Below are 13918 nucleotides of genomic sequence, written 5' to 3'. Positions count from 1 at the left end.
AAAAAAAAAGGGGGTGGGAAAGAAACACAATCTGTGTAGTGGCAAATGAGCCACAGACACACCCTTAACCCATTTAGGCCTAGAATTATTGAATGCTTTAACCAGTGAAAAATAGCAGATATACAAGCTCACAGCGCGGCACCGAGTGCCGCGCTGCGAGCTTGTAGATCTGCTATTTTTGGAAAAAGTTGTGAAAATGTGTGCAAATCTTTGAATATATGTATTCCTTAAGAGAATCTCCTCCTTGAATGAATCACAGTGTTCAGGTAAAGGTTCTAAGACCTTACTCTACTAGTACCACTTTGTATCCTTGAATGCCGACTGGCTCAAATTCCCAGGTACACAAAACAGGAAGGGAACCATTTCTACATCAGCAAACATAACATTATCCACATTTTCTTTGTGTCTGTGTCTGTGTAGTGTGTGTGTGTGTGTGTGTGTGTGTGTGTGTGTGTGTGTGTGTGTGTGTGTGTGTGTGTGTGTGTGTGTGTGTGTGTGTGTGGCAGAGGGGTGATTGAAGTGATTTGGCGACTAAGTATTCTAGCACTAAAATGGCTTGATCCACAGTTCAGCAGGGTGGGTTTGGTCATTAGAGAGTGGCCTGGTTCTATAGCTCTTATTATTGTCCCAAACCTGGATCTCTGCCGACGTGCCTGTGTACGGGTAGGTTAAGAGTTTACTGTGACGTGTCCGCGGCGCTACAGGTTGTCTCCCGGCTGATACTGTGGCTCCGTGGCGGTGAAGTAATCTTCCAGGAAGGACTGGAGGTACTCAAAGGTGGGCCTTTCGTCCGCCTCCTTCTTCCAGCACACCCGCATCATCTCGTGGAGGGACTCGGGGCAGCCCTGGGGACAGGGCATTCGATAGCCTCGCTCCACCTGCTCCAGCACCTCCCGGTTCACCATGCCTGGCCAAAGAGACAGCGGAGGATTAGCAAAGATCTCACAATGACTAGGGATGGGACGATACGCAATATTATCGTTTATCGTGATAAAAAACACTCACGATAATCGTATCGCAGAGATTTCATTTATCGTGATATCGTCCTCTGTCATGCACTGGGATCAATTCACCTTTTATTTGCCGAGCTGCATATCCGGTACCCTTTAAACCCTCTATAATTTGTAAAAGCTATTTATAATATACTTATTTGATACAGTCTTTTTTCACTCTGCCAAATCTCTTTGCCAAAAAATAGCAGATCTACAAGCTCACAACGCGTCGCAACGCGGCGCATGTGAGCTTGTAGATCTGCTATTTTTTGGCAAATGTTCCGCCCCAGGATAATGGATGTTTGGGATTATTTTGATTATCGCGATATCCTAAATCTTTTTTTTTTTTGGTCACAATAATCGTGATATGTGAGGTGAAATTTTCATATCGTCCCATCCCTAACAATGACTATGCTGGCCGAGCACGGACGTTCTATGACCCAGAAGGAGGCGGGGACACGAGCCGCGGAATCTTAGCGGCCAGTAGCATTTGTTCACCAATTTCTGTGGCGGTTGTGTGCTTGCAGATCTGCTGTTTTCACTACTTTTGTGCGACGGCCCTGTATGATGAAGCAGGGCTTTACCTTACGAAAAAACATACAAATTTGAAACTTGGAGATACGAGGTTTCTGCCGGACAGCGACGATAATATATATATATCAAACATAAAACGTGGACAAAATAGAGGGAGTTACTTCCTTGGCATTGTGGTGGAATTCAGATCAATCAATAATCACGTGAGGAGACAAGACAATTATATTAGGTGGTGGTGTGGTCAAGTTTATATAACATGATATCATGGACAGAAGTACAATTATCACTCTGGACAGTGGTAAAAGAGTTCTGCCAAGAAGAATGGTCCGACACTAGAATTATACTGTGTGGCTTCAAGGCCTCTGGAACGATCTGTACCATAACAAGATAGGCTTTACCAAAACAATAGTACTCAGGCCTACTGAAGACTTCTCGACTCCTAACTATCAAGTATTAGTATCATCATACAGACGTCACCTAGATATTAATATAATCAATGAATACATGATCTACTCTATAACGTCACAAATAATCAATCATGATAAACTCTAATCTACTGCAGCATACTAGTAGCGTGTACAAGGAATTCGGCACTGATCGGTTCAGCTGTCTGTTTGGCCCTGGACATGGACAAACACGACGCAGACCCTTTCCTAGAAGGCTTGGCCCCTGGAGCGCCATAATAAGATATCCTTTTCATGTTAACCGTACATATCACTATCAAACCCCATCATGACTTCCCCGTTTACTCTTTAATAGATCCTCTTCAGACCTGCTAGTGTACAAGAAGAGCACAGCGTACGCCTCCAGAACAGGAAGACGGCAATCTTTGAACCCAGTGACACACAGCAGACATCAAGGCCCCCCTGGGGAGCTGGGCTGGAGCTAAAAGAAGTTCTGACACACAGTGGAATGGACACAGCCACATCCGTTCCCCTATAAACCCCTTCCGCCCCCCGTCATTCCCTCTCTCTCACTCCCATACACACACGCACGCACGCACATCGGGGATCAGGTTCTCTCGCACACTCGCGGTGAGGTGATAGCTCTTCACCATGGACTATGATATAGAGGCTTTAGGGTTAGGTTTAGGGCAGTGTTGGAAAAAGTACCGTAATTGCCGGACTATAAGCCGCGGCTTTTTCCCCATGTTTTGAACCCTGCGGCTTATACTACAGTGTGGCTTATATAAAGATTTTTACAGCAAACGGCCAGTTAGTTAGTTTTACAATGGTCTTTAACAAGGATTTATATATAGATTTGTACAGCTAACAGCCACCAGGGGCACTCTAGCGGGAAGCAGGAAGGACACCTGCGGCTTATAGTCAGGTGCGGCTTATATATGTAAACATTTGTTTTTTGTTCTAAATTAAGCTGGTGCGGCTTATATTCAGGTGCGGCTTATAGTCCAGCAATTTGGGTACTCTTTTTTTTTTACTCAAGTAAAAGTATCCATACTGCAATATAGAAATACTCTGTTAGGGTGCCCTCACACCAAAATACCTAGAGTGGAATCCGCCAATGCATTTCAATGAGAAGGGAGCGTTTTTTTGCAGAAATCCTCTACTGGCAAAAAACGCTCCATTCTCATTGAAATGCATTGGTGGATTCCACTCTAGGTATTTCGGTGTGTGGGCACCCTTAGGGTGCCCTCACACCGAAATACCTAGAGTGGAATCCGCCAATGCATTTCAATGAGAAGGGAGCGTTTTTTTGCAGAAATCCTCTGCTGGCATGAAACCGCTTCACTCTCATTGAAATGCATTGGCGGAACGCCGTGTGAGGGCACCCTAACAAGTAAAAGTCCGGAATTCAAAATGTATTTGAGTAAAAGTACAAAAGTATTGGCATCAAAATGTACTTAAAGGACCAAAAGTAAAAGTATAAAATGTTTGAAAATAGCCAATCTACAAGCTATCGGCTATTTTCAAATAGCCTAGGTATAAAATAGGGCTTAAGTGGATTAATGTAGGTTTTATAATATAAATATATAATCATTTAGATCTGCAAAGTAACTAAAGTTTTCAAATAAAACCCTGTAAACCCTTTCCACGTGCAGTCATATTCTCGCGCACGCACGCACGCACGCACGCACGCACGCACGCACGCACGCACGCACGCACGCACACACACACAGCGGGGATAAGGTTCCTTCACACACTCTGAAAGAGGAGAGGGATCTGGTCACCGGAGCAACTGCCTAGCGGCCAAGTCTCAGATAGGGTTGTCGGTATGTCGGATGCCGAGGTGTTGGCATGGTTTATGTCTACAAGTCGCTTCCCATAACATATCTGTCCATCTATCTAAATGGGCTAAAATAGCACGCAGATGGGCCTGAGATCCTATTGGGATGCCTTGCAATTAGGGGTGTAACGATATATTTTAATAGCGATACGATACGCATCACGATACATGGTTGACAATACGATACATGGACGATATTGGTTCATTCATGGCGATACGATTCGATTCAATGATTTAAAATCAACATGTAACTATTTAGCAAAGAAATTAAAACCTGTGTGAAACGTATCAAATATCTATTATTATGGATATAAATAAGTAAACGCTGTGAGTCTCTAGCAAATACATGGTCATTATATTTCAACACATATGGACAAACCTGCCCCTTGAACTGGAACACAGAGATTACACACATTTATAGATAGACCAAGAGTAGCTATATGGAATAGAAAGGTAATTAGACCCCTCTTTTTCATTTTCCCTCTTAAAATGGCTAAATACAAGGCTATTACAAATAGCCTTGTAATGGAAACTAAGTACAAATACTTAGTTTCCATACAATCTATTATTTGCTTTGCAAAACGATTCGATACCGATTATATGCATTTTAATACGATACAAAGTCAAAACGGTACGATATTTTGCTTTTGCAAACGATATAGCAGATCACTGCAAATTAAAATAGATTTTTCGACTCAGTTACTATATCGTTACACCCCTACTTGCAAATGCAATGCCTCAAGTGCACTCCCTTCCCATATCTTCTGCGCTATAAAAAGGTCTGCGGAAGAGCTTTGAGCTCGAAAAGTGGTGCAATAAAGCATCCGTCACATTGGAGCGCATGTTTAGATTTCTCTGCTTACTGTTCGTTGCTCAGCACCTGCCCAAGTTTGGGTTGAGGATGTTTGTGCATGTCTTTTCTCTTTCTTATCGCGCTATATAAAAAAGGTTCCCATGATTCGAAATCAAGTCAGGAAAAGGCGAGATGGCACGGCAGGAGCCTGCACATGCACATGCTCCTGCCGTGCCCAACCCACACGAGAGGAGGTTCAATCAGTCAGCTTCAGGGTGCATTAATTAGACTGAAGGGTGCATGCTGGGAGCCAAGCAGGCCACATGGGAGCCAGATGGTACAGTACAAGTGCTAACTGTTAGGACTGCCATATGGCACACCCTGTAATCAGTGCGAGTCACTTGATATGGCCCCTTGGTAGCGGACTCGCTGCATTGACATTCTTGGGCAGCAGGTGTCAGTGGTGAGGTGACAGACGTAGCCGACTGGCCATGAGTGACCTGAACTTCCCGTGACCAAATCACACATGGGAGGGATAGTGCTGCTTTCTCATGCCATAAGCCAGGGGTCTTCAACAGAGGGTCCGGGACCCCTAGGGGGTCCTCAGAGTTACTACAGGGGGTCCTCCAAAACGTTCTCCCTTTTTTTATTAAATTAACCACTTGAACCCTAGCGTCCACATTCAGAGAACTTTAGCCAAAAATAGGCCCTAGCAACTAGCTTTGGCGTAGAGGGGAAAAAGAGCAGACTAAGTACATAGTGAAAGGTCAAGTTTTTTAAGTATTGACGGTTCAAGTGGTTAAATATCTGAAAACACAAATTGGCATAAATCCAAAATACACTGATGATTGTGCTGTTAAAAGATGAAACTACTGTATATGGAATCTACGAAAAGGTTGTGGGGGTCCCTGCTTCATCTATCTCTGAACTAAGGGGTCCTTGGACTGAAAACGTTGAAGACCCCTGCCGTAAGCCATTGACCATCCGTGTTGATTCACATGTTCCTTGAAGGGTTCTATTCTCAACTAAGGTGCCGGCTACACGGAGATGGATATTTCTGGAGCTAGACATTTTTTTGTGCTGTTGGGGCTTGCAGCCACACGCAGCTGGATATTTCGGCCGCGAAACTGGATATTTTTGAAACCGGATAAATAAGTGAAGACATTGAAAAATATCAGATTCACTGGATCCGTGTAGACATGTTACCCGGATATCTCTGAAGACATAACTGTGTGTGTGCTTGTCCCCCTAGTGGAGGTCTGGGGACTCAAGATTATTTTAGTCCTAGATATCTCTCATGTGGACCTAGATATTCTTCTATGTGGATATCTGAAAAACCAGGATATATGAAATATCCAGCTCCGTCTGGCCTAGGATTCCTGCTCAGAATAGCTTGGCTAGAATGATACAGGGATATCCTGTACAACAGGGGTCTTCAACGTTTTCAGGCTAAGGACCCCTTAGTTGAGAGAGAGATGAGGCAGGGACCCCCACAACCTTTCCATAGATTCCATATAGTTTCATTGTTTGACAGCACAATCATCAGTGTATTTTGGATTCATGTCATTTGTGTTTTCAGATATTTAACCACTTGAACTGTCAATACTCAATAAACTTTACCTTTCACTCTGTACTTAGTCTGCTCTTTTTCTCCTCTTTTTGCTAAAGTTCTCAGAATATGGACACTAAGGTTCAAGTGGTTAATATAAAAAAGAAGAAAAAAAAGGTTTTTATCACTCAAAGATTTGGAGGACCCCCTATAGTAACTCTGGGGACCCCCTAGGGGTCCCGGACCCCCTGTTGAAGACCCCTGCTGTACAAGAATCTTTCTGCATGAAGATATCTTGTGCTCATCTGAAATAACCCTTCGGGCTGAGGCTCTTTCAAAGCAACTAAAGCAAGCTTCACAAATAGGCCCATGACCAGGAGCCTCTAAGAAGCGAGAAACATCCACGGAAACTGACAACCCATGTTTGCTGGGGGCGGCAAAGCTCAGGGGTAGAGAAACCGTTATTAGAGCACGAAGGGTTCCCAGTTCGAATCCGGGCTCCCCCTGAGTTAATGTCGAAGAGTCCTTGAGCATGACTCTGAACCCCTAGTTGCTCCCGGTGAGTAGGTTGGTGCCTTTCATAGTTTCCTCTGCCATCGGTGTATGAATGTTGTCGTGAATGGGTGAATGTAATGCACAATCTATGTAAAGCGCCTTGGATAAAAGCGCTATATAAATGCACCATTTACCATTTTTGCTGCATATTCATAATGTATTTCCCATTTGTGTCTTCTTACCAGGGTAGGGCACTCTGCCCTTGGTCACCAGTTCAGTCAGTAGTATTCCAAATGACCAGACATCTGACTTGATAGTGAAGCGTCCGTATAGGGCAGCTTCGGGGGCCGTCCACTTGATGGGGAACTTGGCACCTGGAAAAGGAAAGCAAAGGTCACTGAGGAGGGGGTCTCTGCCCTATTAATCATTCACTCTGATGTGTTAACAGATGTACATGGAAATGCTAAAAAAGTTAAAGGTCATGGATCAATTTCAGAAAATTACCACCGTTAAATGTCAACAGAGGGGTGTGTGTGTGTGAGTGTGTGTGTGCGACTGTGCGTGTGTGTGCATAGTTACATTTCTACCAATACAAGTGATAATATTATAGCTAGTGCTAAAATATTAGCTAGTGATAAAATATTAGGATTATATTAAAGTTTAAGGTCTACACTGTATACTGGAAACGTTAAACGTTCCAGTTAAGAGATGGGAGAAATATCCATGAGTTGAATACCTAGGACTTCCGACGTAAAAAAGACCGTAAAAGGACTTTTCTTTTAATGTATTGACTATACTTGTTATGTTCTCCATTTCCATCTAATAAAATACTCAATCAAACAATCAATCAATCAATAAACAGTCAACAGACATCCTCACAGCCCAAGTAATAAACTCACAACTCTCTGTACGTGAGTGTGTGCGTGCGTTAGGGCATTCACCAAATATTCGAATATCAAAGTCACTATTCGATGTTGTTCACCGAAGTCGAATATTCGCTTTTTTAAATTGTTTTCTCTTTAAAAATATATATACTTTAAAAACTTGGCTAGATAGGAAGTCATAAGAATGAGCTGCCAATGCCCCTGGTGGATGAGTTGCGAGGCGTTGTGAGCATGTAGATCGGCTATTTTCACAATGTTCGCCTCTTGCTTACTTAATATTTGACAGTTTGGCCAGTCCTGTCGAATATCCGACTATTCGAATACTTTGAGGTCGAATAATTCGAATACTAAAAATCACTATTTGTGAATGCCCTAGCATGCGTGCGTGCGTGAGCACAGACTGACCTTGTCTTGCAGTGTACTCGTTATCCTCGATCAGTCGGGCCAGGCCAAAGTCAGCGATCTTGCACACCAGGTTGTCGGCGACCAGGATGTTGGCAGCCCTCAGATCCCTGTGGATGTAATTCATCCTCTCTATGAAGGCCATGCCATCTGCAATCTGGGACGGACGCAAACAAACAAACATCAGAGGGTTACAAGTGGGGTCAGGGGGGCCGAGGGGTCCGTTTGGATTGACCCGTTTGGGCCTGAGGCCGATTCAAAAGAATTCCTTCTAAATCCCAACAGTTTTCTGTTGGCTATGAATTAGTGGTTCTCAAACCTTTTCATGTCATAAGAATGCCACAATGACCGCAGATCCCCATCTTAAAGTATTGTGTGCGACCCCCCCCCCCCCAGAAGCAAAGATTTTAGTAAAAAATGGTTGCTTTAAAATATATATATTAAAAGATTTGCACAAATGTTCATGATTTTTCTAAAATAGCAGATCTACAAGCTGGTAGTGGGGCACAAAGCTACACGCTATGAGTTATGATTAAGTATAAAATAATGCTTTTGACAGACTGAAAAGGACTGCAATTCAGGTGAAGAGAGCAGACATCCCGTGCTACGACAATGACAGCAAACTGCACCAATCTTTAAATTAAATCTATAATATCACATCACAGCTGTCTTCCAACTCCCTGAAAGGCACCCCGAGTCTTCTGTCTTCTAATTCCCTGACACTTCTATGGAGGGGCGTATTAAGCGCAGATCACAGAGTTCGCGGTCAACCCACCGAGCCTAAGTGGCCCCTGAGGAGCAGTGCTTGAAGTGCTTCAGGCAGATGAGTGGTGGGGCACGAGGACCAACCGTGAAAAGGAGGGGGAGAGGGGGCGTGTTAGGTACAGATATGCAAGACTGGATATTAAACAAACATGGCAGCCAGATGGAGAACCAACTGAAATCCTCCCCACACTGGGACCTGGCACGGTTGATTAAATCCTGTCGTACGCGCCTATGCAAATGTGCGCACATGCGCATTTAAACAAGCGCAGACATGCACAGGCACGCGCACACACACACCTGGAAAATAAATAAACAACTCGCCCACACACAGCCTCTGCTGGCGCGGCCTCTTTTGCATGGTAATTATTTTCTCTCCCTCTGTCCTCCTCTCTCCCCCTGCCGTTCATGTTGGTCTTCTATCCATTTCACGCTCTCATATTTTCCTTGCCCTCCATCGCTAGGTCTTTCTTTTCTGCTCTCCTTCACCATGTCCGCTTCTTTCCGGCTGTCTCACGCACATTGCACACAGGCACAGGGTTGTCGCACCAAATTCTGGGCCCTGGGTACTTTAACTATTGAAAAATAGCAGATATACGTGCCGCACTGCGAGTTTGTAGATCTGCTATTTTTGAAAAATTGTGAAAAGTCTTCAAAGTCTTTGAATATTTTAAGGTTTTTTGAAAAAACTATGTTTCTATGTCAGTGATGCTCAAACCTTTTATTGTGAAGGACCCCCAAAATATTTAGTTCCAGGGACCGCCAGACAAAAGATTTGCACACATTTTCACGACTTTTCAAAAATAGCAGATCTACAAGCTCGCAGCGCGGCACCGCGCTGTGAGCTTGTATATCTGCTATTTTTCAATAGCAAAGTATACAATAATGAAGGCCCCCTCCACCTTGGGCCCTAGTAGTAACTCAGTCCCACTCCCCCCCCCCCCTTGTGACGCCCCTGCACACATATGCTCACAGGCAGTTCACAGAGCAGCTGTGCCAGGTGCAGTGGCAGGTTGTGCCAGCTGTAGTTAGTGTTCCGCATGCAGAAGTAGGGGACGGTGCAACGTTATCCTACCTGTGCTGCCATGTCCACCAGCTGGGGCAGCTTCAGGTATTTTCCATCTCCCTCCTTCAGGAAGTCCAGCAAACTTCCTGTGAACACAGTCAAATCCATGTCAGTTTAGCATCACGAATGCTTATGAATTAATCTAGGTTACAGGGACCCCCCCATCTCAAAATATTGTATCAGGGACCCCCCCAAAAGCAAATATTTGAGTTACAAATGTTCACTTTCAAAAATATATATTCAAAGACTTGCCAAATATATATATATATATATATATATATATATATATATATATATATATATATATATATATATATATATATATATATATATATATCACGGTTTTTCAAAAATAGCAGATCTACAAGCTTGCAGCGCGGCACTCGGTGCCGCGCTGTGAGCTTGTATATCTGCTATTTTTCAATAGCTAAAGCATTCAATAATTCTAGGCCTAAATGGGTTAAGAAGCTGTGTGTGTCTGTGCGTGTCTGTGGCTAAGACCTGTCCTTACCTTTACCCATAAACTCAGTGACTATATAGATGGGTTCCTCGGACACAACAGCATAGAGAGGCACCAGTTTGTCGTGTCGGAGTTTCTTCATGATCTGAGCCTCCTGGAGGAAGGCCTCTGGCGACATGGTGCCTGGCTTCAGGGTCTTAATCGCTACCTTGGTGGTGCCATTCCATGTGCCTGAGTCAAAGAAACATGTACAAACGGTTTTACAAATTATATCACAACAACACATTGTGCATAGATTGACAAACAGACGAAATTAGGGGAAAATTATAGTTAGTTTAGCAATTATTTTATTGCCTGGTATGCGGTATATTTGCACATACAAGTCATTTGTGAGGAAGTGAGGTTGGTGCATTGCCTTCAATAACGATAATATCAATAAATATGTATTGTCAGTGTATTGCAGTTGTGGTGGGTTCTGGAGGGAGGTGGAGAAAAGGGTGGGGTGGGGTGGGCATTGGCCTATCCGTAGTTTATGACACAGCTTCCCAAAATAGCCATGACCTTTGAAATTTAACACAAAATGGTTGCTTTTTGCCTTTGTAGTGCAACTTAATCTTGACAATTTACACACTGACTCGGAGCGGCTCTTATCCATTACAGACCAATACACTTTCTGTAAACGTCCATATTGCCAGCCTCCAAAGCAAACAATAGCAAGTAGTACAAAGTTCAAAGTGGCGGCCACAATGCCTGGACAGGAGACAAACACGGTTTTGTCACATTTCTGAGACGCTTCAGCACAGGGACGTGCAGAGAATGTTAGAGAGGCAGGGGCTGAAAATATCGAAAATAGCAGACCTCCAAGCTCACAACGTGTTGCAGAGCTTGGAGGTCGGCTATTTTCGGTGCTTGATCCCACACTGAACTAAGCATAATCAAGTCAATACTGGAGATGTGGCACAACAGCATGGATTTCTACACAGAGAGGGCAATGCTTTCATCATAAGAAGCTAGCTGCATTCAAGTTCAGGAGAGTTTGGCCAAGGCAATTCTTTTGAGTGACGCCTTCAGGTATGGCATGGAAACTGCATGGAAAGAGGGCAATTGCATTTCTTTCACCATAGTGAAAACAGCATTCATGGCACTTGTTTTACAGACAGATAAAAGGGCAGGGGCTCAAGCCCCCTTGGATGTCTATGTGTGCACGTGCCTGCCTCAGCAGGACTGAGAACAAGTACGGCAACCAGGGACGTGCTGGCAATTGGGAAAAGCGGGACAACTCCCGAGCGGCCGGTTCATTCCCGGCCGGTCCAGGCCGGCCATTAGGAAAAAATAAATAAATAAAATGTCGGCCTTCGTTCCATTTTGGGGGCTGGGCGGCCAACAAAGTAAATCGTCACTGTCGGGCAGAAACCTTGTATCTCCAAATTTCAAATTTGTAGATTTTTTCGCAAAGCAAAGCCCTGCTTCATCATACAAGGCCGTGTGAAAACAGCAGATCAGCTGTTTTCACTAGTTTAAATCATTTTTAAAATGATAAATACAAAACAAACGGTTTTGGACATACAAGGTTTCCACCCGACAACGACGAAATATAACTCATGTACAGTAATTGGCCACTGGCAGCAGCGCTATAGAGAGAGATCCAACTCTTTTTCCCGGGCTGAATCAGGGGCCAGCATGTCCCTGACGGCAACTCTGGTTTAGTGTTTGTACAGGAGAGAAAGAACACGACAGCCATTTGTACTCATAACTGTATGCAGGCTAAACCATCAGTCACTTCCTGGTCCAGAGCCACTTATTCACGCCCCGCTTACACATAAAGAGCTGAGGCAGCAGATCTGTCGCTTCCGTCATGAGGCTGACCTTCATGAATGAATCATGCTGAAGAAATCACACACGCAATCAGACACACGCAGTGGCGTCAGTTCAGCAAAAGCTAGGGTATGGCAAAGATGGGAGTCCTCATGGAAAAGAGGCATTACATTTTGTATAACACGGTTCTATTGTGAAAATAGCAGATCTACATGCTTACAACGCCTCGCGCTGCGAGGCGTTGTGAGCATGTAGATCGGCTATTTTCACAATGTCTGAAAAAAAAAACGAGTTTTGTCAGTTTTTTACCCGGGTTTCTACGGTTTCTTGGGCTGGATATGGCAGCCTGGAATGGTTGTTCAAGTCCAGCTAAACTTAGCATGTTAGTAAACGTGCCACAATTAACAATAATGCATTGCACCTGTGCAGCTGACCTGCGGAACCTGGGAATATACCATTTTGTCAAGATGGGGAGAATACAAGTGTGGAGAATATAATTATAATACCTTGTTAAAGTGACCATTTTGTTAAATTTGGCATATGTCAGCTGCATACCCCTGCCATACCCAATTGACGCCCCTGGACACACGCACACGCACACACATGAACTGAAGGACAAAGTAGGGCAACGATGACGCGATCCAACATTATGGCTTGGCAAGAAAAGTAGAGAGAGAGAGAGAGAGAGAATGGTATTTTCAAGAAGCAGAAGAATCTTTGAGAAAGCAGGAATCAATTTCACCACAGTTTAGGAGAAATGGTATGCGCGGTCGACCAAGCCATCTATGAATTAATAACTGAACAGGATAGGGCATTGAGTACAGACAGACATACAAATAGGCTAATACGTATCACTATACACTAGGGATGGGACGATATGAAAATTTCATATCACATTTATTGTGACAAAAGAAATCGCAATTTACGATATTATCGCGATAATCAAAATCCATAATCCTGGGCGGAACATTTGCAAAAAAAAATACAGATCTACAAGCTCACAACGCGTCGCTTTGCTTAGCTGTTGTGAGCTTGTAGATCGGCTATTTTTTGGCAAAGACATTTGATAGAGTGAAGAAAAAAAAAGACTGTATCAAGTACGTATATTATAAGTACCTTTTACCAATTATAGAGGGTTTAAGTGGTACCGGATATGCAGCTAGGCAAATAAAAGGTGAATTGATCCCAGTGCATGACGGAGGACAATATCACGATAAATTAAATCTCCACGATATGATTATCGTGAGTGTTTTTTTATCACGATAAACGATAATATCACGGATCGTCCCATCCCTACTATACACAGCAATACGATATATAAAATCACCAAAACCACTAGAGAGGTTGGTTGAAGGAGACATTTTTTGGAATCCTTAACACATGGAAACAAGCAGAGAGAGGGGGGGGGGGGGAAAGGAATTCCTGGGATTGCATAGTAGGGTCTGGCAGGTTGGGACTTGCCTGGAGACCAGGCTTAATGAAAGAGTTGAGTGAAGAAAGAAGGTGACGTGTTCACCACAGCCCTTCGCCTCACAGGCAGGTCAGAATACCAGCATGTGGTCATTAAATAACCAGTGATTACTGAGCTGTTTGTGTGTGTGTTGTGACGATTATGCAAAATAATTGTGATCAACTTAAACAATTGCGATCAGGCAATTATGTAATACCTGTGACAGGCCTAGAGATATCACAATTACTTAAGCCTATAAATAATGAATAATAAAACAAGGACACACAAAACAGATTCCCAATATGTTGAATAGTGGACTGTCCCTCTCCATTATGCGTTAGTGACTGAAACGTTTAGTTTCTACAGAAGCCCTTTAACATATGGAAGTATAGAAGGCAGTTTATGTTGTTAACTGAACAACACGGCGCCTGTGTGCGTGTCTCCCCCTCCACCCCCCCTCCAAGGCCTAGAA

General features: G+C 43.6%; 1 protein-coding gene across 1 annotated transcript in view; it reads right to left on the bottom strand.

Moving 5' to 3' along the window:
• Nucleotides 1-480: 480 nt before the first annotated feature.
• Nucleotides 481-13918, bottom strand: part of yes1 (YES proto-oncogene 1, Src family tyrosine kinase) — a 51213-nt gene continuing 37775 nt past the window's right edge. Inside the window, exons 8-12 of the mRNA XM_080726086.1 lie at nt 10233-10412; nt 9731-9807; nt 7897-8050; nt 6850-6981; nt 481-907 (exon numbers count right to left, since the gene is read on the bottom strand). Coding sequence (XP_080582212.1) covers nt 699-907; nt 6850-6981; nt 7897-8050; nt 9731-9807; nt 10233-10412 — 752 coding nt within the window. The 3' untranslated portion in view covers nt 481-698. The remainder of the gene's footprint in view (nt 908-6849; nt 6982-7896; nt 8051-9730; nt 9808-10232; nt 10413-13918) is intronic.

The sequence above is a fragment of the Nannobrachium achirus genome (genome assembly GCF_963921795.1).
Source record: "Nannobrachium achirus genome assembly, chromosome: 5".
Lineage (NCBI taxonomy): Eukaryota > Metazoa > Chordata > Actinopteri > Myctophiformes > Myctophidae > Nannobrachium > Nannobrachium achirus.
This window is presented reverse-complemented; position numbering and strand designations above follow the sequence as displayed.